At 29.3% G+C, this 25344-nt stretch overlaps 1 protein-coding gene across 18 annotated transcripts in view; it reads left to right on the forward strand.

Moving 5' to 3' along the window:
• The first annotated feature begins 5719 nt into the window (after window positions 1–5719).
• The window catches only part of LOC107441077 (UPF2 regulator of nonsense mediated mRNA decay), a 72733-nt gene continuing 53108 nt past the window's right edge, over window positions 5720–25344 (forward strand). For 7 of the 18 annotated variants that reach the window (XR_011637729.1, XR_011637728.1, XM_071185413.1 and 4 more), the window contains exons 1-10: window positions 5893–6062; window positions 8898–9082; window positions 10515–10591; window positions 13504–13536; window positions 14953–15037; window positions 16947–17018; window positions 18858–18934; window positions 21078–21158; window positions 22080–22109; window positions 24885–25004. Coding sequence is in view for 16 of the 18 variants with exons in the window: in XM_071185413.1 (XP_071041514.1) it covers window positions 8905–9082; window positions 10515–10591; window positions 13504–13536; window positions 14953–15037; window positions 16947–17018; window positions 18858–18934; window positions 21078–21158; window positions 22080–22109; window positions 24885–25004 (753 nt within the window). In the remaining 2 variants the exon portion in view is untranslated. Of the gene's footprint in view, window positions 6133–8897; window positions 9083–10514; window positions 10592–13503; window positions 13537–14952; window positions 15038–16946; window positions 17019–18857; window positions 18935–21077; window positions 21159–22079; window positions 22110–24884; window positions 25005–25344 lie in introns of all 18 variants that reach the window. The other 11 variants (XM_071185408.1, XM_071185410.1, XM_071185417.1 and 8 more) reach the window with 8 other exon arrangements.

The raw sequence follows: 25344 nt of genomic DNA on the forward strand, positions 1-25344 counted from the left end.
TTAGCTTGAGTTTTTTTAATATCCATATTTCCAAATATCGCATAGAACTTCTTATATTATACGTCTTGCCTTGAAAAATAATTTTTTAAGAAAAATGTGGAGAAAAAAAATTTCGTTCGAAAAAAGTTTCATCGAGAAAGTTCCGGCGAAATTGTAAATAAGTTATCAACAAGGCGCAAAAGATTAAATTTACTTAAAAGAATTACTAAAAGATTAAATTATTACTTTAAGCAATTAACATTTTTCTATACTGTTTGATCATTTGTTTTCCTTACAATAAACAAATATTTTACACACATGTATGATATTAGTAGCTTATATTGCATATATATATAAAAATCTCTTGACACAGTTTTAGTGGTTAAAACGGCTCGACCGATTTTGATGAAATTTTATATGTATATTCAGTAGGTCTGAGAATAGGTTTATAACTAATTTTTTTTCATTTTTTGGACAGATTTAACGTCAATTTTAAATATATCTTTATTTAATCATATTCCAATCCAAACTAGACATAGAAACATGATAAATCAAAAACAATATTCACGTACGTTGCAACTAGTCATATTAAACTCTGATACTCATGCTCGCCCTTAAAAGAAGAACATCAAATATATTTGCAAGTATGTGAATAAAGGCAGTGATATGGCAGTATTTCGAGTTGAAAATACCAATGTGACTGCTCTTCCAGTGAATAACAACGATGAAGTAACGCTGTACCAAATTGGCCGGTACATCACCTCCAATGAAGCTACTATGGCTCTATGGCCACAGTGTTGAAACACTGTAAAATTATCATCTGGGATGAATGCACTATGGCACACAAACATTCGCTTGAGGCGTTGAACAGGACATTGAAAGATATAATAAACAATGACAAATTATTTGGCGGCAGTTCAGGTGATTTCAGACAAACACTTCCCGTCATTCCGCGTTCAACGTACGCTGATGAGATCAATGCTTGCTTGAAATCATCTCCACTGTGGAGTAATGTTGAAAATGTTCAACTAAAAGTAAATATGCGCGTCCAAATGCTTCAAGATCCATCTGCTGAAACATTCTCAAAATAATTGTTAGATATCGGTGATGAAAAAGTTACTAAGGATGAGACTGGATGCATAAAATTACCGGACGATTTCTGCACAATCATTGATTTACAAGATGCTCTCATTAACCTAATATTTCCCGATGTACACACACACCGATGTTCACTGGCAGAAAGGGCGATTTTAGCAGCAAAAAATGTGGACGTCAACGAATTGAATCTGAAGATACAACAGTTATTGCCAAGTAACTTGGTGACATATAAATCCGTTGATACAGTTATTGCCAAGTAACTTGGTGACATATAAATCCGTTGATACAGTTATTGCCTAGTAACTTGGTGACATATAAATCCGTGGATACAGTTTGCGATCCTATTGAAGCTGCAAATTTTCCTACAGAGTTTTTAAACTCATTGAATTTACCAGGCATACTACCGCATAATTTAGTACTCAAATTTGGATCTCCGGTTGTTTTGCTTCTTAATTTGAACCCACCACGGCTGTGCAACGGCACGCGATTAGTCGTTAAAGAATTAATGAACAACGTTATCGAAGTCATTATTTTAAATGACAAATTCCGGGGTGAAAGTATATTACTTTCACGAATCCCTGTTATACCCACACATGTGCCAATTCCATTAAAACGCAATCAGATCCCCATTAGATTGGCATTTGCATTGACAAGGCCAAACAATGTCTGTTTGTGTCTTAGATTTGAGCACACCATGTTTTTCACGCAAACAATTATACGTGGCATGCTCTCGAGTGGGGAAAATATCCAGTTTATTTGTGTTAGCTAAAGATGGAATGACAAAAAATATTGTACACTGCATTGCACTAAGAGATTAATATTGTTGACTAATATTTTCAGAATTCGTTGTATACATAATTCATAAAAAAAGTTACAATACATTTAAAAAAAAACTATTATTTGGTGTGTTGTTTCACATTCCGTCATCGTTCACAGCGCTTCATGTCTCCTATGCCCCATGCCACAGAGCTCCATGCCTCTCACTCATATACCACACTTACAATAAATAAGATATATTTTCATACTCTAGAAATAATTCATATGGCAAAACAACGTTTGCCGGGTCAGCTAGTATATATATATATATAAATATAATGGAATTTCTCGACCTCCCCCCCATGTAAAAGCTATAGCTACGTCCGTGGGAAGTAGTAACTTGGCAGTCGTACGGCGAATTTTAACCCCTATCTCCAATCCATCTGTGCTTAGCTTTACACGATCAACATCTGTACATAAGATGATATGAGCACAAATTAGAGGAGCATCCTCGAAAGAATTCATTTTGAGGACACCCATATATTAGTGTAAGAAATAATTTTTTTTTTATGTGCAATGAAGATTTAATTTTTAAATTGTTTACTATTATCAGGGGCAGGACCATCTTCCCCGTGCACAAAATGGTGACATAGTGCACGCTAAATAAATCTGACGGAGGTCACAAGTTCCCATAATAAATCAATACCTACTGAGGTTGCTGGATTGGAGATAGATCGTGTTCTGGTTTAGATCAAACTTACGATCTGTGGATGGATGGTGTGTGTATGTTGCCTCGAATCATCCTCGGGAATATTTCCCAGATTGTCGCCAATAGCCCATTGTGATCTAGTGTGACGAATTTTTGCTGAAATTACTGGTGTTCGTTCTGATCGGCTAGTTTTAGCATGATGCATTTTTGCTTTTCGTTCGTATTCTCTGTGAGGCAAATCTATCTAGCTTAAAAAAAAAGCGCAGTTTTTCGGAGATATTTGATGGCATGTTTTAAAATCTGAGAATATTTTCTGTCCTCACGGAGTAAAAGAAATTTTATTCGCAATTTTTAAAATAAGTAAAAATCTAAACTTTTTATTTATTTAAAAAATGCAGTACAAACTAGTTGTGTCCCGCAGTGGACTGATCGTTAAGACACGGTTCCCAGCAGATCACCGAAGTCAAGCATCACTGACGGCGGTCAGTGTGCGGGTGGGTGACCACTTGGATCAGTCTGCGTAGGGACTTTGGGTGTGCGGTATGGGTCCTCGTTAAACTGTGCTACCGTAAAGTGCTCGACTTCGCGCGCAGGTCGTCGGGCTACCGAAGCGGGGGAACCATCCCTCTGCGGAGGATCAAAATTGAGATGTCATGTCTTCTGATCATCCTCAGGGATGTTTCCCAGACTAACGCCAAAAGCCCATTGTGCAGCTCTAGTGCAACGTAAATGAACAACAACAACAACAAACTAGTTGTATATTTCACTTTTATTTATAATTCTACAGACCAAAAATATAATAAAAATGTCCTGAGCTTAGCAGTTTCAAAAGAGCAATAAAAATATTGGTTAGTTATGTATTACATTTACATTATTATCTGCCCATTATTTATATTGCTGGTATTCTCAAATCAAAAAACAAAGTATATAATTATAAATTTTACCGTTTTCTTTTTTTAAATTATTTAATTTAATAGTGATAATAAAATTGAATAGTAAAGTAGAATGTTTTGTTTTTCAACTAATCTAAGCATGCCAAATTACAAAACATGAACAAAATTTTGCAAAAATGTCAAAATTGTTCAAATAAATACACACATATTGGATTATTTAAAGATTAATTAGAAAGTTTCTTTTTTTGATTATGTGGATTCACAATAAAACATTGAATATAAATATCAATACATTTCTTTATTCCATTCATCTTACGGCAATTTTCCTGAATTTCAATTTTGAAAATTTTTTAAGAATAACATCTGATATCAGACTTCATTTTCTATAGCCAAAGTGGCTAACGTTCTTGAGATATTGTTGATCTCAAGTAAGTTTTCATTAATTTTAATTTTAAAAAGTTCCTTTCTCCAATTGCTAAAGAAATTGGTTAAGTTAAAAGTAATGTAATCACTAAATTTTAAAAGGGAAAAATAAAGAAAAAAGTAATACTTTGAACATTTTTTAAAAAATTAATCAAATATTTACAATAATAATTTATCGAGAGAAGAGACAAGAAACAATTATATAATTTTAAATTTCGTTCCAATTTAATATAGATTTAAGTTAAAAATTACAAACAAGGAAAGCTAAGAAACAAAAGCGTAGAACTCATAAAATTTTGAAATCTGAAAATTAATATTCAATCAATGAAATGACAATATGTACCATTTATTTCTTTCAGTCTCCTTTAAAAAATCTCGCTCATAAATATAAAAAATTAAATAACAATGTTACTTTAAATTTAAAATATTTTAAATACTTCAAAAATAAAAGAAAATTCATTAGAAATAGAAGAAAAAAAATTAGTAAGATTCAATGAATAATTTTGAGGAAAAATAAATAAATAAAGCAATACTCATCTAACAAGCTTAAGCTTGTTAGATGAGTATTACGTTGGTATATATTACGTAATTACGTTATTTTATACCAATTAAAAGAAAAACAATTTTATGTGTTAAAATCTTTTTAATTAAAATTAAAGCATCTCAAACAAATAATATACTGATAAAATAAATAAAAGCAAAATGATTATGAAACATTTAAATTAATATTACTTTTGAAAAGGGAAAATTTATAAAACTATTTCACCGAAGGAAAGTTATTTTTTTTTACTTTTAGTTTTTTTTTTTTTACCTTCAACTGCTGATATATTTTTAGAATTCGAAGAAATAAAAAAGTTTAGATAAATGCTTTCCTTAAAAGCAGTGTGCGGCATGAGTGTTTGTTACTCCCTTCTTCTGACATAGCAACTGTTAATTTTTCTGCATTTCAGAAACCTTCTTATTTTTCATGGAAATTTTGTATCAATGGTTTTATGAGAATCTGACGCATCAATATATAAAATTTCCAATTTTTCATTAAAGAAAGAAAAAAAAACTTAAGATATTGTGTGAGGTAAAATTGCAAAGAACAAATCTACCGCCCTACGCCCAAAGGGCTTTCTTAAATAAATATTTAAGGAACTATAGTCTTTAGGCTCTATGTTTTTACTATAGACTATAGTATAGTCTTTACTATACTATAATCTTTGGGGTCTATGAGAGACCATGAACTCGCCCTGCAGATCGTAAATTATGGCAGGATAGCATCGGCCCTGATAAAAAAAAAGGAAGGCATAAGACCTGAATAATATACATATAGACATAAAGGACCTATTGTAGTCGCTGGATATACAGTTCGTAAGGTTTCTTTGTTGTCAGAGTATTGGATAGATATCAACATTTTAGGAAAACATGTGCATTTTAACTTTTATTTTTGAACAAGTAATCGAAAAAAAAAAAGCTTTTAAAAGGTAAAAAAATTGTGAAAGTTTTTTGTAATTGCATTTGTAATTATTGGACTTGCATTTCGGATCAGTCCAGGCAATGCGAATGGCAGCGGTCAGTGAGTGGGTGGGCGGCACTTTGCCTGCAAAAGGACCGAGGATGTGTTGTATAGATTCTTGTTATACTGTAAAGTGATAGACTTCACACGCAGGCCTTCAGGCCAAAGAATATATAAGTGGAAAGTATATATAAGCTTATATATTCTTTGCTCAGGCTGCGAAAGCGGAGGAACCATCCTTTCTGCAGAGGGACGAAATTGTGATGGCATCATGCACAGAAATGTGCAGCTCTTGTGAAACGGCAGTATTCTCACCGAATATGGTAGACGCTATCACCGTCGAGAGAAAAAAGGATGGCTAATCAGGCTGTCATTTTTTTCCCGACGGCGTTCGGAGGTCCGGCAGCCATCATCATCAATGGGACCTTCTCACCGCATGCGATTTGCAATCGCACGTTGCAATTAGAGGCAGCGTGAATTCTCTTTAAATAACGCACTTCTAATGTTTTGTAAGTCTTAAGTTAAGCAGAAATAGACCCATAAAGTCGTACTAATAAACAAAATGTGATGATAAAAGTGAATGTTGTTGACAAAACAATTTTCAAGAAATTAAACCTTATCCCATTTATGCAAATTTGAATTTCGTTATGTGTATGCGTGTAAAATATTAAATACTCACCTGCGTTTCGTTATGTGCTGAAAGGTATTTGTTTATTACTCAAAGTAAGAGGTTGTGTAAATCGATATTTTGTCAATGGTTTCTAGCTTACATTGTAAATATTTTTATAAGATTTGTTGCGAAAATTATTGTAATCTTTTTCTTCTATGTATTTAAGCAAGCTTGCATTTTTATAGGAAGCTTGTATATTTATATTTAGCTTTAATTGCGATATAGTATTAGATTCAGCATTTTTTTCTTACCCAAATTTGCAAAATATGTATTCTTATCTCTTTATGAAGCGGTTGGGGATATTTCCGTATAGGTACATGCTCACTCCAATAGTCATTATTACCAAGGCATCAAAGAGTTTCAGTAATTGCAAAAATGTTAAAATGATGTATGTAGACGGGTGGCTAAGAGTTGTTAGTTACCTCCTTTAATTTTTTTCTTCAGTTTTTCGTTGCGCAACCCTGTTGTCGCTTAAAAAAATTGCAATATTTTGCAGTTACTCATTTGGGAATTTTCCAAGCTGTTGAAGAAATATATAACTAATTACTATGGTATATTTAGATAAGAGTGTTAAAATATGACGTAAGCATGATACTTTTTCAAAAAATGTTTCATCTCATCCTCCTTTTTATAATGAAAATTTTGATTATCATCAAATTAACATTATTTTTTTAAATATTTTATGCGGAAACGTACTGGGGAGATTTCCATATTTTGATCTGTGGCAAAATAATTGCCAAGTCTTGGCAACTTCTGGCCATCGGCCTGCGAGAAACTAAATAATTTATCACAGAAATAAACCAACTCGAAAGGTTTAACTCGTAACCACCTCAGGGCAAGCACCTACAAGTTTTTTTTTAAAAAATTTGCTAGTTTAAAATCTATTTGGCTCCTTCCTTGGCAATTGTAGTTGACTCGACAGATCATGATACAGAAATATCCCCACTTTCTGTTTAAGCTGCAGCAGTATGTCAACTTATCTAGTCTAATATACATTTGATGTCTTTTAATTTATCTTTGTAAATATTTATATTTGAAATGAATTTTTGGTAATTGATTTCGTGAAATAGCTTTCAAATTAAACAAGGCAAAAACATCGTGAATGAAGTTCAAGTTAGGACTCAAACATGGACATAAAATAACTATTTGGTTTCAGTAATGAAAACCTTTGAGGACGTTTCTGTATCATAATCTATTGCTCCAACTACAATCGCCAAGGTGCCAAATAGGTTTTAATTAAACTTGCAAATTTAATTTAAATAGAAAAAAAACATGTAGATTTTGCCTGGGGATGGTTACAAGTTATACCTTTCGAGTAGGTCCCTTTCTGTTCTTTTAATTAAAAAAAAAAATTTTTTAGTTTCTCACAGCCTGCAGCCCAGAAGTTGCCAAGATCATGATACAGAAAACTCCCAAACTTTTCTCAGTGTCAAAATTTTTTTTTAAAAGTTCTTTTTTAAATGACTTTTAAATTGAGCAAAGCAGAAACAATGTGAATAAAGTTTAAATTAAGACACATAGACATACTATAGATGTTTGGTTTTATGAACAAAAACCTTTCTTTGTGTCAAGAGATATATTTATATTTCTTGACACAGAGTATATATATACATATATTTTTTCCATTGAGGAATGCTTTTTTTTTCCACTGAAGAATGTTTATATATATAAATCAAAACAAGGATATCAGTTTTTTACTTTCACTTACACTGTATTCATATTTTTGCTTTTACTCATATTTAGCACCCTTTTTTTTTCATTTGACTTTTAAGTTGTTTATTATAAAGTGTTAGAAAGTAGTATGAATTATTAAGTTATAGAGAAACTGATTACTTGGTTGTTATTCAGTATACCTATGCAGATTATTAAATTTATACATCCCTGCTAAGTTGAACAAGAGGGCTTGCAATTAATCAAATACTTTACTTTTTTTTTCATGGTTCATGCCTGCAAAACAATCGTTATATTTATGTAAAAAGAATAAGAACAAATTAAAAACACGCCTCACTCTCTCTTACTCAAGATATTGCGCATATACATTGTAATTTTACATCGTAACAATACCTGTATGCAATTTTGTTGAAATAAAAAATTTTACAGTTTTGAAATTGTTATGCTCTCCACATTTAATGACAATGTTTTAATTATTTCTTAAGTTTAAGAAGTTTTTGACCTATTCCAATGTAAAAGTAATTAAATTTTTTTCTTCTGTTTATTACTGCATGCATGCATCGTTAATTTTTTAATAAATTGATAAATAACTTATTTTAGCATAACAAGCATCTTTTATGAAAAAACAATGTCTTGAGCTTTTGTTCAAGTTTTTGATCGATCTCAGCACTTTATATGGCGTTTTGTTTCTCTGATTTTTTTAAAACAGAGTTCTTTTCAAATTAGAGTATATATTTAAGGAGTTTTACATTAAGTTATAAAATAAATTTATGTAGAACTCACGCTATGTTTTTTGTTATTTGTGATGTTGCAATTTTTGGTTCAAAAAGACAAAACATTTAAATCATTTGTCACTCGAATTGGTACTTCTGTATTAGAGTTTGAAATCTATTTAAAATTTGAAACTGTCATTTAGAGTTTCAACGTCATAATAAATTTAATGTTTATGTCCATGTAAAAAAATTCAAAAAAAATTTTTCATTTTTTTTAAAATTAAAATTAGGTACAATTACATATATGGTCTTTAGCTTCAGGTTGTTAAATCCTTACTTGACAAATTTACATTCTATTGCAGCAATGATTGACTATTTTTCTTAAACTTATTAAATACATCCTAGGTATGAAAATAAAAGTAATTCCAATCATTGTTTCGATTTTTATGGAATCTAAAAAATTCAATTTTTAAATTTTTTTCAGATAAAAAATGGGTGATCGTAAAACAGAATTAAAAGGTAAAAGCTGGAAGCGAGAACGTGAAGAACGTGGTCGCAGACAAAGCTCTCAGCGTAGCCCTTTAGCATCCTCAACTGAAAACACTGTTGACAAAAAAAGACCCGATTCTTTTGATTTCTCTGGAAATCCAGAAAATTCTGCTGATTCTGGTAATTAGTTGATAAAATATCTTCTTATTATATATCTTATTATTATTACACTTCTTATAATACTAAGTTAAAATTGCAATGTGTGTACTTAAATTTATTTTTTTTTTGCTTATGGCACTAACTCTTTAATTAAGTGCATCTTCTGAGATTCCACAATAAATAATATGAACCCTGAACTATTTTTCCCACTACCCCTTTTTTGTTTACTTTTTATCAAACCAAGGAATCATAGCAAGTCATTCAAGCATAGTTAAAACATGTATAGTAAATGCTAGGATTGTGGACACTTAATGTTTATGTAAGTTAATTATTACTGTACATAATGTGAACACTAAGCATTTTTTCTTGCTACCCTCTTTTTATCTCATTTAAAATTCTGTCGTAATTATACGTTTGATATTCAACTGTTACTGAATAATCTTGTTTATAAGAAGAGTATGCTGTATAGAGTATTGTTTTTAAAACATCGGGACTTCAACTAATGAATTGTCTGTTATGGCCTTGTGTCTTAATGAGGGATAAAAAGATTCTGTAGAAGAAAGACGCCCGGTGGCTGAGCAGTAGTGCTTCGCGCTGTTGTGCCACAGGTCCCTGGTTCGATTCTATTTTAGTGATATAGACCACCTATGATCATTGAGTTAATTTGACATAATTAATAAAAAATAATTTAATATTAAGGAATATGAAATAAATTTCTTTTTTTTTTATGAGAGCTATAAGTTAGAAAAAAATACTGATCTTTAAAATAATCTTTCTTATCTTAAAATAATCTAAATCACCTACAATTGAATTTTTATCAATGGCATGTTCTAATCCAATCAGAAGATTATATTTCGTCTTTCACTAGTCCTGCTCACTCATCCCGTTAATGTGGACAGTTGCCTTCCTGGTGCTTGGAGCTATCAGTACGCCAAATTTTATCCCTCTAGGTCAGATGGATTAGGAGTTTACTTAGGATACAAAGACAAGCAATTATTTTTTCGTGCATAGATTTTTATTATCAACAACTAGGTTAAAAAGATCAATTATAAATGAGTATACATACTTATTACTTTCGAATGGCATAAATGTAGTTTACATTTTTACAATTACTTACTATGTTGGCCCCCAATATAGTACTTTCTAGTTTTTGTGGATAATTTGCCAAAAATGATTGTGCATCCCTGAAATTGGATATATAATTCTATTTATAGGACATTAGAAAAGGTAGATAGAATCCAAACTTCAAATATTTTACAGTAAAATCACAACTATAGATGAATTTGCAGAAATGAAGTTAAAAATAGAAGTTACACATAAAGGTTAATTATTTATCGTGTAAATAAATAAAATGTTTGACTAATTGTTTTACAGAACTTTTTATATTCTTTTGCTTCATAATCAAGGTTATTATGTTTTATAAAAGGAACCTAATAAGTGTTTCTATTTTTAGAGAATCACAGTCATTCGCAAGATGCAGATCCACCTCAGAATGTAGACGATTCTCATATGGAGACGGATGACCAAAAGGTTGTATTTGTCGATTTTTTTTCACTCTTTAATAATGTCATTACATTCCATAGCTGCCAACTCTACTCAATTTTCTAGTAGACTACTGGATTTTGCCAGTTTCTACTGTTTTAATAAAAATTCTCCTGGTTTTTGTACATCTTAGAAAGTTCCCTAAAATTGAGTCCTAAAGTTAAGTTTCTTAAAAAAAATCTGTATTGTAATTAGGACTGGGCGATATAAGAAATTTTATATCGTGATGCATCGTCAGTTTTGCATAGCGATGTATTGCAGTATAGTATTTTTGAAATTCATTTACTTGTAAGGCGCAGCAAGTCGAATTTCTATCAAAACTTCATACTCAGATTGATTTAAATCAATTTATGAATTTGATGTATATGTTTTGCTTAAGAAAGATATTAATGTTATATTTTCTAAAAATGATCGCGCAAATAACGAAAGATTTCTTAGTTTAAAAATAAATAATAAAAAAATAAATAAAATTGAAATTTATCAATATATTTACCTAACAATATAGAAAGAAAATTTAAAAAATAAGTTCGTTAAAAATTATTTGTATGCTTAAAACAAAGTGCTAAATAAATTAAACAAAAACAAAAACACTTTTAAAACAACACTATTTTTTATCATTATTATTTCACATAAATAAATAATAAAGTTAAATTGAATAATTACCGAATTCTGAACGAAAAAACAAAGTAAGGTTTAATTTCTTAAAAATAAAAACAAAAGAATTAAGATATTCGATAATATATTCAACTGTCAATATTGAAAGAAAATTAAAAAACACGATTATACTCTTTAATAAAACGAAGTGCTAAATGATTTTAAAAAAAGAAGTCGCAATCGCAAACATTACTAATTTTTTTGAATAAACAAAGTTGATTGACTTATGTCCAAATCCAAAAGAGGAAAAATAAGTTTTGTTATAATTTTATTTATAAAAATGAAAACAACTAAAGATTTATAAATTTAAAATCAGTAATAAAAACCCATTAAATTATTATTTTATCCAAAAAGTTTTTAATAAATTAAAATAAAGTAAAAAATAGCCTAACAAATTTAATTACTTTTTAATTTAATTCTTTATGGGCACCTTAAATTAGATTTCCGTTTGTAATAAATTCAATAATGTAAAATAATACTTAAACATATAATATCAAAATTAATCTTCACATTTAAAAATAAAAAAGAAAGTTTTGTTTCAAAAAAAATTTACCTAATTAATTAAGAAACAAACGATCACAAAGTCAGTCCCACTGAAAATAATCTGCAAGAAACGATATCAAGTCGCGACAAAGAAGAAAAAAAACTAAGAGGTGCGAAATGAACATGCGAGATCACGATATATGTTCTCAAAACTGATTCTGATTCTACCGCTCATCAATCAAGGCCGTTTCAATATAACGATACGAACATTGTCTTCCACAGCGCAAGTTGGCATCGGAAAGTAAGAGATCCATGTGTGTCTTGTATCGCTATATTGTTTGTCTTCTTTACTCGACGGCTTAAATCAGACTTCTGATGCATCGCCTGGAACGAAAGTCGCTGTATCGGCCTACCGGTACAGGTGTTAAATCGATATGTCGCGATACATCGATTTATAGCCCAGTCCTAATTGTAATACATTATTGCTTCCTTGAATATTTAAATAAGTATTATTAATGCATAATGAAGCGAACCTCATTTATAGAAATCAGTTAAAAGCTTTTTTTGTTCTAAAATTTTTATTTTTATTTATAACTTTTTTATTTATAACCTTTTTTAATTAGTTAAAAAAATCTTTTAACTATCTTTGATGAATGTCTATTGCTATTCAAAATTCTGAGTTTATGTAAGTTTTTAAGTACATTTAATGTTAATCATAACTGGAAAATATTTAAGTTTTTCTATTTTGATGACCACAAAAGTCCCTGAAATTTCCTATGGGTAAAATATTAAGTACATTATGCAAAAATTATCATGAAATTTATATTATTTCATAAAATCTACTGGATTGTTTCCTATCCATGTTGGTAGCTTAGCCATTTCAACATTTTATATTTTAATTTATAACGTATATAAATTACAAGTGTCACTTATAGATAGAACCTGTTCAATACCAGTTTAGAATGTTAAAACACTCTATCGAGATTAGAGTAACTGATCAGTCTAACAATCCAGATTAAGTGCATTTGAAGAAATAATAATTCAAAATCAGCTTCTCTCCCTTTTAAGAAAATTTTTATGCATAACTGTTTGAAAAATTTACCTATCAACTGTATATACTGAAGCAATAGAATGAGTGGAAGAACATTTATTAATAATAGCAAAAATGAAAATTAAATGCATTTATAATTATTAATTTTATGTATGTTTGCATAAATTAATAAAAAGTTTTATTGAATGCTTGCCCTAAAATTTCAAACACCACTGACTGAATCATTTTATTGGTGTTGCTAAGGTAAAATGTTTTTTAAATCTTATGCAAGCTATAAGTGTGTCGTTAATTAAATTATTCTTGACAATAATGTGCGTCATATGAAGGAGAAACATAGAAAAAAAAAGTATGTCTCAATTTTTTTACGTGTAATTTCAAATACATCTTTTTTTTTTCTTTAAAAACATATTTTTGAAATTGTTGAGACATGCTTGATCACTGTTGGAGTTACTTTAAACTAAAAATTACATTAACTATAAACTAAAATATACCATGCATTTTTTTATGTCGAAATGTACATTTTACACATTTTTTTCTTTCTTTTAATGTTTCCTTATTTTTTTTATTTTTATACCAGATTACTTTTCTCTTTAATATAAAAAATTACCTAACAATTTCTGGCTTATTATTTTTTTCAGAAATGTAAGTTTATAAATGTATTTGTTTACATACGAATGAATTACTTTTATCTAATAAAGAATTTCTTTTGTAGGAAATTGAAGAAGCAGCCATTGAAGAACAGAAAGTAAGTTTTTTTTTGATATATATATTTTGTGGTATTTGTTTAAGAATAAGTTTAATTCTCAAAGTCACAATTATTTTTTTTAGAAACGGCTTGATGCTTGAAAATTAGAAACATGTAAATTATTTCTTATTGATTAGACTTACATTTTGAAACGTAGCAACACGTCTAAAACTAATACATACAAATCGCATACATACTCAATGTTAGGTTGCGCTATTAAATGTTTTCTAAAGTACTAATGATAAAATATAATTAGTATGAGTACACAATTTTTAACTAAATATCAAACAATATATAAAACAATATTTTTAGTCAGTGAAATTTTTGCAGAATGCTGTCTATCCAAGGTTACTAAAATTTATTTTCCTTATTATTTTATACAACTTTAGAAACTTGTAATCTAAAATTATTTAACACTCTAATAGTTGCACCATATTCTTAATTTTTGATTTTTCTCGAGTAAATTGGAAAATTAATTTTCTGTTCCCACAAACTTATGAAAGTTTTACTAATTATAAATACTTTTCTTTGTAATGTTTTTTATATCATATATTGTTTTATACTACCCTGATAGTTTATATTTCATATGAGATGTTATGGTATAGTAAGTAGTGGGAATAAACTCAGTTTCATGTTTTAAAAGTTATTTCTTACGTTAAGGAGTTTCATCAAAAAATAAAACAAAATTTTAGAAGGGGCTTAATTGTGATTTATGTTTTTTAAAGCACTTAAAAGTGCTTTCTTTCATTAGGATTTGCTAAAAGTGCTTAATTTCCTATTTTTCAAAGTGAAGTTTTTTCTTTGCCATATCAATTGTTGTCAAAAATTACAACAAAAAAAAAATCTATACCTGGGGGAGAAAATTAGTCTTACAATTCACATTAATTATAAGCAGCTAAGGAGGTTCAATGTAAATAACCCTGACTTCTATTATCATTGTTTTCTGTAAAAAATTCCATTGCAGTTTTATTAGGTTTTCTTAGATTAGATTATCTTATTTAAATTAATATAAACTTTCTGTTTCAATCAGTTTTGGTTCTTAATCCTAAATAAGATGTTTTTTAACTATATAAATAAACTATATTACTCTGACTTTTTAAACTTTTCCAATTCTTGTGCAAAACATTGTATCCACTCATTTCATTTATATTCTACCCTGTATACAAAAACATCTATCTGTTAAACGTTCAAATAGTGAAATTTTGTTTCATACAAAGTGTAATATTAGATATATTTTCTATCAAAAAGTACTGAGAACAAATATTAAAAAAATATGATTTGAATTAAAACAATTATTATAATTTTTTTATAATTATTTATTTGTGTTGCTCCTATAATCAAATTTTAGCAGTTAATTTTACATTTATATATTTTTTTTAATTCAATACTTTTTACACTGTAATATTTGTTTTGCAGAAAGAATTAGCATCATATATTACAGAAGTTTCTGAAAAATTGAAACAAAAAGCAGAGCTAAGAAGCCTTAATGGAAATGCTGATGGTAAGTTACTCAACTTCTAACTTCATTTTCAATGCTCTAACTATAGCTCAAAAAGATTTACTCTGAGAAGTTTTTTTATGAGTTTATACTCTGGAGCTCTCAAAAGAAAAACTAAAACTTCCAATCGATAATGAAAAGAAAATAGTCTGCTTTAATGCTAGATAATTGTTTAAAGTTCAATTTTTTTTCAAGAATAACATTTTCTTAGTATAAAACTCCTCTTTGTAGCTGTAAGCTTCATAAATCTTTAAATATTTGTTGAATGTTTAATTTATATAATTTTATTTTACTATTTTCTCTTGAATTTAAATTTTTCACTGTGATTTTCATTTAATTTCAATTAAAAAAAAAATGACTGGGAAAACATTTTTGAGCACTTGTTGTAATTTATGCTTTCTTTAAAATATTTTCTATTCTCTTTTGTTCTTAAATTTATTTTTATATAGAATGCAGTATATATTTATTAATTACACCATTACTTTTTATTAACAAATAAAAGTAAAAACTCTATATTTAATTATTTAGATCTACATAGGGGCTGGAATCAATAGAATTTATTCAAAATTAACATTATTAAGTACAAATATGGACTGAAATTTTTTTTCCCCGTCAACCCTTAAAATTTTAATATTTATTAAGGAACTTTGAGGAAGATGTTGTGATGACATCTCATTGGACTATTAGTTTTAGATAAAAGCTATTTTAAATTATGTTTAAAATTTCAGTAAAAGATTTATTGAATCTCAGAATCTCCATAACAAACATTTCTGCTCAAAATTCTTCTTCATGATTCATCAGCTCCAAACTAAGCATTATTCAAAAAATTTTGTTGACTCTGTCTCAAACTATCAAAATTGGCAATTTTAACAAAACTGAATCTGACTGACTTAACAGTTATTTTTACTATGAAAAATTTTGATGATTTTTGTTAAGTTTGTACCATTTCGAAGTTTGAGCGGTTCAAGATTTGTAATTTTGCAAGGGAAGAATCCTTAAGAGGTTTTAATTTCAAAAAACTGCTTTTAAGGCAGTTTAAAAGTGCTCCTTATTATTTTCACTCATCATCCCCCCTCCCCCTATAGATCTTCAAATTCTTAAAATGTTCCAGGAACTTTTGTTCTGTAAATGTCTTTTTTACACTTTTGTTTTTAGTACTGCTGTAACTTTTTTTTTCTTTTCTGTCAACTTATGAAGGATTTAGTATTACATTTAATAACACCCCTACACAATGGGTAGGAACTAAAGTGCTACAAAAAAAAATCTTTTGTAGTGACTACTTTTAAACGTAATCTGTAGTGCTTGCTATTTTTTTTAAAGTAGTGAGATACAAAAAATATTAAATTGTAGCAATTCCTTGCAACTACTTTTAACATTACTTTAGTAAAGAAACAGGATTCAAATGCTACTAATTTTTCTATTTTGATTTGCGCAAATCTACAAGAGTTCTTTTTTGGATGCAATGAGAATGTTCGTAGTGTACTTTAAATTTTTTTTTTAATTAAGTTAACTTAAGCTTTAAACACTTAACAATGTCACAAATATTTGGTAATTTTCTAGCTTTTTTAGAAGCAAATATTAGCTGTCACGATGACGGGAAGGGGCTAGAGTGTCCCCAAAGTTATTTTGGTAGCTACCCCATAATTCCTCATAGGCTTGATTGTAAGGTACTTTTTAGTAGGTATAGGGTACACCAGTTTCATCAAAATATGAGATTATTTCAACATATCTTCAATTATTGTTTAAAGAGAAATGGAAACTCAATTACCAAAGAAACTTATGTATAATTGAAAGGTCAGTGTCTCTTTTAATCAAATATTCTTGTTAATCAAATGGAATAAAATACCATAGCATTTTAATAATCAAGTTTCTAATATATTTTTTATTAAATTAATTATGATTATGTTTTCAGATTTTAGTTGTCTGATTGATCTCAACACAAACAATCTGGGAAGGGCCGCACTGGCACCCTCAGATTTTCTAGGTATACAGCAATGTTCAGTCTTTCTAGTGTAAAAGGTTAAGAAAAAAATTTGTAAAAAATAAATTGTTTCATTTGTAATCCTAAACCATTTCTTTTCTGAAATTTTTCTTTCAGTTTTTAACTTTCTTTAATTTTGAACATAAATGTAAATTAAATCTTCTAGCAAAATTCGTCCTCTAAAAGTAGTGAAGTAATGACTACTTCTCCAGAGTAGTTAGCAATCACTACATTTAAAAAAATATATAGTTTTAGTTAATTACAAAAAAATCTAGTTTGTCGGACTTCTGCTACTAAGCGAGTTTGATTTTAATCAGCTGTCAGTGTAAAAGATGCACAGATGATCAGGTTACAAAGGATTTGCTCCCTTTTATTAAGTGGGATAAAATTGGTTCTTGATAGTGGATGTCAACTTAGACGAATGGTCAACTTACAAGGGTTGTCAACTTAGGTTTCACCGTAAATGAACCTTTTACTTAATTATTAAAATCATGTTTGTAACATGCTTTGTGCCATCTTTCATTAATCTATTCACAAAATTCATACAAATTCACATTTTCATATGTATCAATTCTTAGGGCTGTACAGATTTCTATTGCCTTTATTTTTGAATTCAGAAATGATTTATATGCATTAGCTGTATGAATTCTAGGCTTTTGTTTATGTGTCAAATCTACAGAAGTTGTAAAATTTTAAATCAGATTTTAAACTGATTCCTGAATTCCTTAAAAAAGTTTTGTATTCATAAAACAGTTTTTAAGGTCCTTGAAAAGTATTTATTCTCTAATTTTTTAATCTAATTTTCAAGATCCTTAAATATACTTACTTGCTTTTGAGAAAATGTAATGGTTAAAGGATCTTAGTTTATTTCCCTTTATTTGTCATCCCACAGTTGATAAATTCCTACTTAGTTCAAATAACCATATTGCAGTTTAAAATGCTGTTAAATATTTTGTTGTGTTGAAGGTTATTAAAATCATATAAGTACTCCAGGTGTGATTGTATTCCGGATGTACCCTGGAATTCCGGGATTTTTGTATCATCCTTTCAGGATCTGAAAATTTGGATCAGGGTAAATGATTTTTCTGGGACATAATCTGAAAAACATAATCTGACAAAATTTTCATTTAAATCTGCAATCAAAAATGTGAAATTTTAAACTTGGCTGAATCCTGTTAGCGAGGCGTTTACAAACGTGTGCTTTCGGCCATTTAACAAATTTTTGGAACTGCGTCGGAATTCGCTATTATTACAATTCTTATTCACGTGATTTTAAATATTAAGCGTTGATTTCTGTATTTACCTAATTTAACTTACACATTGCGACTCATATTCATACGGTTTAAACATTAAATCTAGCGATTTGTATTTATGTGTTTTTAAAATCAATTTTGTGATTCATATTCACACGTTTTAAAATACAGTATCGTGATTCAGATTCATGCGAGTTAAAAATCCAATGTCACAATTTACGCATTTTAAAATCCAATATTGCGATTTGTATTCCTGCGTTTGTAATATCACACATCGATTTTCGTATTTATACTGAATTTAAAAACTATGCATTGCGACTCGTATTCACGCTATCTAAATTTATGCATCGCAATTTGTATTCACCTGATTTTAAATTGCTATATTGGGAATTTTGCAAGATCTAAGACTTTTCTTAGTTACTATAAGGTGCAATATTCTTTATTGGTAGATAATTTAATTATAAGTCTTATTTTAAAAAAAATATGTTAAATACGAAACATGTATGGTACATAAATTGGTATCTTGCACATAAAATTTTCAGGGTTTTTCACTTTGTTCTCTTTTATCATAACTTTTTGTTCATTTCAGCTAAAAGACCAGAAGAATCATTCTTCAGCAAGCTAGATTCAAGTTTGAAAAAGAATACCGCTTTTATTAAACGTCTGGTAAGTTACATTTATTTTAAAGCTTCACAGTTTTTTTGTTGTTGTTCATTTTCATTTGTTGTGCTGCATTTAAATACCATTCAATGTTATTCATGAGTTTAGTTATGGACTTCTCTTTCATATGTACATCATTTTTAGTACCAATGTTTACTTTTTTTTTTAGTATATATTCATATATTTTCTAAATTGTTCTTACAGTTAATTTCAAAGTGCAAATAATGAATTTTATTGCGGTGTAAAAAGATATTTTAAGCTACTACTGTGGCCAAATTTACAATACATGGACATGAAATTCTTTCGCCTCATGGCAGAATTTTAACTTCCTAAACTTTAAAAGAAATTAAATTTCTAGTTTTTTCATTCTTTTAACCTCTTTAATAAAATGTGTGTCTTCGATATATAAAGATTAAAAATTGGTTGGATTATCAATATACATATGTAGCAACAAAAAAAGAAGAAGAAAAAAAAACTTCAGAAATTACGTAAATAATTTAAATGTTTTTTTTTTGTGCTAAATAGTGTCAGACACTTTAGTATGTTTTTATAATTATGAATATTATTACTTCATTTCACTCACCTTTTTTTCTTCTTCATGATTTGAGTTGATGGATATTCTTAAACTTTTTATTATTTTCCCACTCTCATGCCAGAAAAAAGTAAAACCCTGCAAATCTAAATTCTTGGATAATCTACATTGATATTACATCCAAAAAATTATAAATCTGAACTACCTTTGTAAAAATAATTCATTAAATAACTGAAAGAGAAAAAAACAGTCAGTAAATAATGCAATTTAGACAAAACATTGGTTTTAATAACAGTGAGATCCAAGTGAAATTCTATGATAAAGTAAATTCAAATGCTTTTTTAAGTACTAGGTGTCAGGATCCTGATTCCTCTCCCACGCATTGGATTGACCCTTTGACCTGAGGGTCAGAGGGTGAAGGACACTGCAGGTGTCGTCCCCTACATTGGGGGTGGAGCAAAGGACTGTTTCTGATGAGAAAGAGGATTTTTAGATGAGATTCGTTTTGAACGCCGAAGAGTAGAGTTGTAATTGAACGATGATAGATTTAGTATGAACAAAAAGAAAGGGAGCAGTTGCGCTCCAAAAACATTATACTCAACAGCTCATGCATCTATTTGTAACTTTTCTGTAAATAATTCTATGACCAAGAATTTAATAATAAATAAGCTATAATTGAAATAGTCCTTGGTCATCATTAAGAGGACATAAAAACGAACCAAGAGACGAAATGTCTCACACTAGGGTTGTTCAATCAAAAATTATTATCTGTATGTAACATAACTGATACAAAAACACATATTGTTCCTGCAATATTAAAAATGTTATTAAGACATGAAATTTATAATTCACGTGGATATAAATCGGTTTAATACATTTTATAAACTATGACCCATATGCATGTATATAATTTATTTATCATGCAGCTGAGACATTCATATTTATTGAATTAATGTCAAATATTTTGAAGATACAGCTTTGACTTACGTAGGGAAAAATTGGGCAAAACCTCTATTACAATTGGAATAATAAAGAGACAATAGTCTCAGTTAGCTAATATTAGTAATGCTTTATTGTATTTATTTAGTTCTCACTCGTTAGATCGCTGGGGGTTGTGAGTTCAATCCTGGCAGTTGACTAAACAACCAGCGTGTATATGCAAGAAGGTGCACGCTAAATCTGACATGGCTGAAAATCCTCTTGTTGGTTCTGATGTGTAAGTTCAGAAAGGGAGGCACCACAGCTCAGGCATTTTCCACGTCGTTTGACCAGGTCAAAGTTACATGGCATTTCTACAATGGTTGTTTAATGATAGAGTCATAAAAATAGGACTTGGTGTTTGGGTGATATGATGTATATTTAGTTACTGGCGATTTTAAACACCGTGTAGTTAAATAAAGTTACACTTAATTTTAAGTTAATTTCTTTAAGGCAAATAATAAATTATTACACTTACTTTTATTCTTATTTTTGTCAAAAATTCTTTTTTCTTTCCTTTTTTCTTTTGAAAAAAAAGGCATATAATTGAATGACTATTGAAATAATAAATTTTAATGTGTATGTTATTTTTATTTATTTTGAGCTTTTGAAAAAAAAAATATTTTATTGATTTTTTAGCGTAATATGACAGATGCACAAAAAGACTCACTTATTAAAGATATGGACGCATTAAATCTCACAAAATACATCAGTGAAGCCGTAAGTAGCGTTTCTAAGTGTCATGAATAGGTCTTGCATTAGTTTAATATGTTTTGAATACAAACTTGATATAAATTTTATTCTCATAATTTTTGTTAAACATGTTTCTTATTTATTTCATTATGTAGATTATGAATTTCATTCTATAAAAAGTTAAGAATTTCTTTTTAATAAATATTGCACAAAATGTTTTTTCAGAAATTATGAACGTTAAACGTTCATAATTTCTTTAATACAAAATAAATAACAAATTTTTTTCTAAACAATTAATGTTTACCTGCATATAATATTAATTGATAGTCTTACGAATTAGTAAATAGGATTGGAAGAAATTTGTAGGAAGTTAGTTGTATAGCAGTAAGTTTAAAAGTATTTATTATTAAAAATATTTATTTTATTGGCTTGATAAAATACATTTACTGTTTCATAAAAAGGTAGGCTATATTCATCTGTTTACCAGTCTACAAGTTGCTATTAAAGTTCCGACTGTGAATATTTATAAAAACTCTTTTTATTTAAAAAGTAACCAAACTGTAAACTTTTTCCATTTACTGTTCAAACAAATCAGCCCAATTGTAAAACGTTTAATTATGAGTTTTCAAAGAGAATAAACAATCATGTAATTGATTACTATTGATACTTAACAATTTTAAGAATAGTTGACAAAATTTTATGTTTTTAATAAATATCATTTACTTAGTTAATTTTTTAAAACAAGTTCTACTCGAGGCATAAAATATTTTATAAGCTATTCTTTCTTTTCTTTTTTTTACAATTTATTTTAGTAGAATAATAGCATTTTCGTAAAACCTAATCTTTACAATGTTAATATTTATTTGTATAAAGCATGAAATTTCATATTTATACTTAATTGAATTCCCATTCTTTTACGGTCAATTCAAAGTCTTATTCTAATTTCAGGCCTCAGCCATTGTTGAAGCAAAGTTAAAAGTAAGTCATTTCAGTCTTTTTACATTGAATCATATCATATGTTTTCATTTATTGTTTTAACCCTGTTAACTTGTATTATTTTTATAACTTTTTGTATCAATATCAAGTACTGTATCAATATCAAGTTATTACATAAATTTTCGGCAGTAAAACAATATCGAGATGTGTCTTATTTTATTCAAAGAGACTGCAATTGAAAATTAGAACATGATTTTAAAAGCTTGGTAATTATAGAATTATTTGCTCAGAAAATTGTGGTTGTTCAAGAGTAAGCAGTGTGCATGTGCCATCATTGCACACGTTGCTATGGCGACAGCTGCTCTTTGATAATTTTTATAATTCTTTTTTTTCATTAAGATCATTATGCATTAATATTTTTTGTGAGTTTACTCTTGCATTGTGGGACCTGAGAGATCCTATAAATATCACTGAAATTGTCGATAAAGAGAATCTCATCTCTTGAACGATGTTTTTCTTGTTCAATTAAGAATCAGAAATCTAGTCTTCAGTTCAGTGGTTATTACTTCAGACATGAGTAAGAAATTGAAAATGTAATACTTTTGGTTGTTTGGCTAATTCACACTATTTGTCAAGCTGTTCAGAATTTTAAAGTGTTTTTTTACCATGTATTTCTTTAAAAATGTAAAAATGGGTTTTTCTTTACTTTAGCATTCTTAAATTATAGCTTCAAGTTATCTATTAAATTTAGGGGTGTACAGTATTTTTTGGAAGAGTAAACTTTTGGCTTTTAGAGAACTGCAAGGAATTCAGTATTTTATAGCTCCTATTTATTTTTTCCTGTTGAAAAACTAATTTTATTATTTTTTATGGAGTATAAAGATTGTTCAAATATTATGCAAGCACCTGAAAAGAGGTAGGGTTTGCTGACAAGGGATAGGAGATGTGTTAGTAATGCTTATTTAAGACCTCTAAATCTCATTATTTTCAAGAGAAATTTCTAAATGCAGGAAATTAAAAAAAATTAATAGAAAATTTGGAAAAATTTCAAGTATGAAATAAAAATGAAAATGCAAGGAAATCCAAAGTTAAAAGAATGTTTCTTCTAGGAGTTTATAAATTTTGTTTTAAGCTAATTTCATCTTTCTAAAAATTTTTTAAACATCTACGGATAACTGCAGTGAAAAACAAGACTTTCTAACATAAGTATTGGATGGGATTTATAATTCACTTAGTTTTATGACAAGAAGAATTTCAAAAAATATGCTTACTTATATATATATATATATATATATATATATATANGAAAATTATAACTTGGGATTAAAACCGAAATTAAGTGAATATATATATATATATATAAGCACACTGGACAAAAAATTAGTCACCCCTAGAGAAATCATGAAAAACATCATGTAATAGCATGTAACACCGCCTCTGGATTCGATAACCGCCTGGATTTAGTTATAAAGTGAGTCCACAAGGTTTTGCTGGTACTTCAAGTCCAGTTTAAGGTACTCGCTGGGGATTTGATCGCGCAAATCAACCGAATGGCGAGAATGATGATTTCGGCGCTTTACTTGTTGATCCAATATGGCCCACAAATTTTCAATTGGGTTGAAGTCAGATGATTTTGCAGGCCAGCCAAGATGTAATTGAGTGTCTGAGTGTTCATGAAACCAGTCACATATTCTTCCAGCCCGTTGAACTTTTGCTGCTGTCATCTTGAAAAATAGGAGTATCAAAAACACACTTTTCAAGAAGATGTTAACTGATAGGCAACATATAATTATCCAGAATGCTCAAATAAACATGTTAGTTAATGTTAATGACCACCTGAATGAGGATGCCCATTCTATAATAAGCAAAACACCCTCAAAACAGGACAGACTCCCAGGCTTGACAGACAGAGGACAGGCTTGAACCTGACCTTGCACACAGTCAGGATGAAATGCTTCACCTGTTCTTCGTTGCACTCCACGATGTGCTTCTTTTGAAAAAAAAAGCAAAAAAGTGATTCGTCAGACCATATTATATTCCGGCAGCCCGTAACTGTTCACGTTCGCTGATTTCTAGCCCACCTTGACGTGCCTCTCACGGGATGTTCGACTCCAATTGTTCATTGCATGCAGCTCCCGTCTCAATGTTTTTTCACTAACAGGTTGGGATGGACCTTAATTTATTAAGTGAAGCAATTCCTGTTGTCTTTGGAATCGATTTTAATTGACAAGTCGTGAAACACGTCTCTTGTCCCTTTCATACAGGATCTTTTACTGACCACAATTCTGACGTCGTCTTTCGTGACCGCATGTATTGCACCACTGCTTGTAGACATCTGTGCTTGCGCTCTAGGGTGACTAATTTTTTGTCCGGTGAGCTTATATATATGTATGACCGGTGGCTAGGTTTGATCCTAGATTTGATCCTCGGGCTGGACAAAGTTGATTCAACCTTTCATCCCTTCAGTGGGTGGATAAAATGAGTACCAAGCATGCTTGGGGACTAAACACTGGGGGTTCTGTGTTTGGCTGACCACCCAACTGGAACATCTGCTCTTGCACCCACGAGCCAGAGGTCAAGAAAACTAAGATGAGCAAGGAAAGCCTTGAGCCTCTATGGTCATGAAATTACTTGCATGTTTATTTTTAAATTATATCAAGGGTGCACATTGACCTTCTAAAGGGTACATTTGGATATATATTTAATCATTGTATAGTTATCCAATGATTTTTTTTTTTTAATACTCAGTTCTGAATTACATGTTCTTCTAAAATGATTATATATTTTTGAAATACTTATCTTTCTCTAATTTTGTAGATGTCTGATGTCAATACTGCTGTCCAGATATGTTCTCATCTGCATCAAAGATATGCAGAATTTTCCTCACAGCTTCTGGAGCACTGGCAGAAAGTATTTCCTATGAAGAAAGATGAGAAGGTAAAGTTATTCTTGCTCTTTTTCATTCTGATTTGCAGAAATGCTTTTAGCATTGTACATTGCAGTTATTAAATCCTAAAGAATTTAATGATTAAGTCTCATTAGAAAAGATAGTGATTACCTAATTAATATATTGACCTTTGGTTTGGGAAATTAAATAGTGCCCAAAAAAGGAGGACTAAATATGAGATGAGTTGATGCTGTGGAACATGAGCCTCGATTCAGTAGATAGACAGGATGCATAGCGTTTTTAAAAAGTGCTTACTTTTTATTTACGTTTTTTAAAAAGCCCTTAAAGGTGCTTCTTTTATTTCGGGGTTTGTAAAAAGTGCTGCATTTT

Source organism: Parasteatoda tepidariorum, chromosome 9 (assembly GCF_043381705.1).
Source record: "Parasteatoda tepidariorum isolate YZ-2023 chromosome 9, CAS_Ptep_4.0, whole genome shotgun sequence".
Lineage (NCBI taxonomy): Eukaryota > Metazoa > Arthropoda > Arachnida > Araneae > Theridiidae > Parasteatoda > Parasteatoda tepidariorum.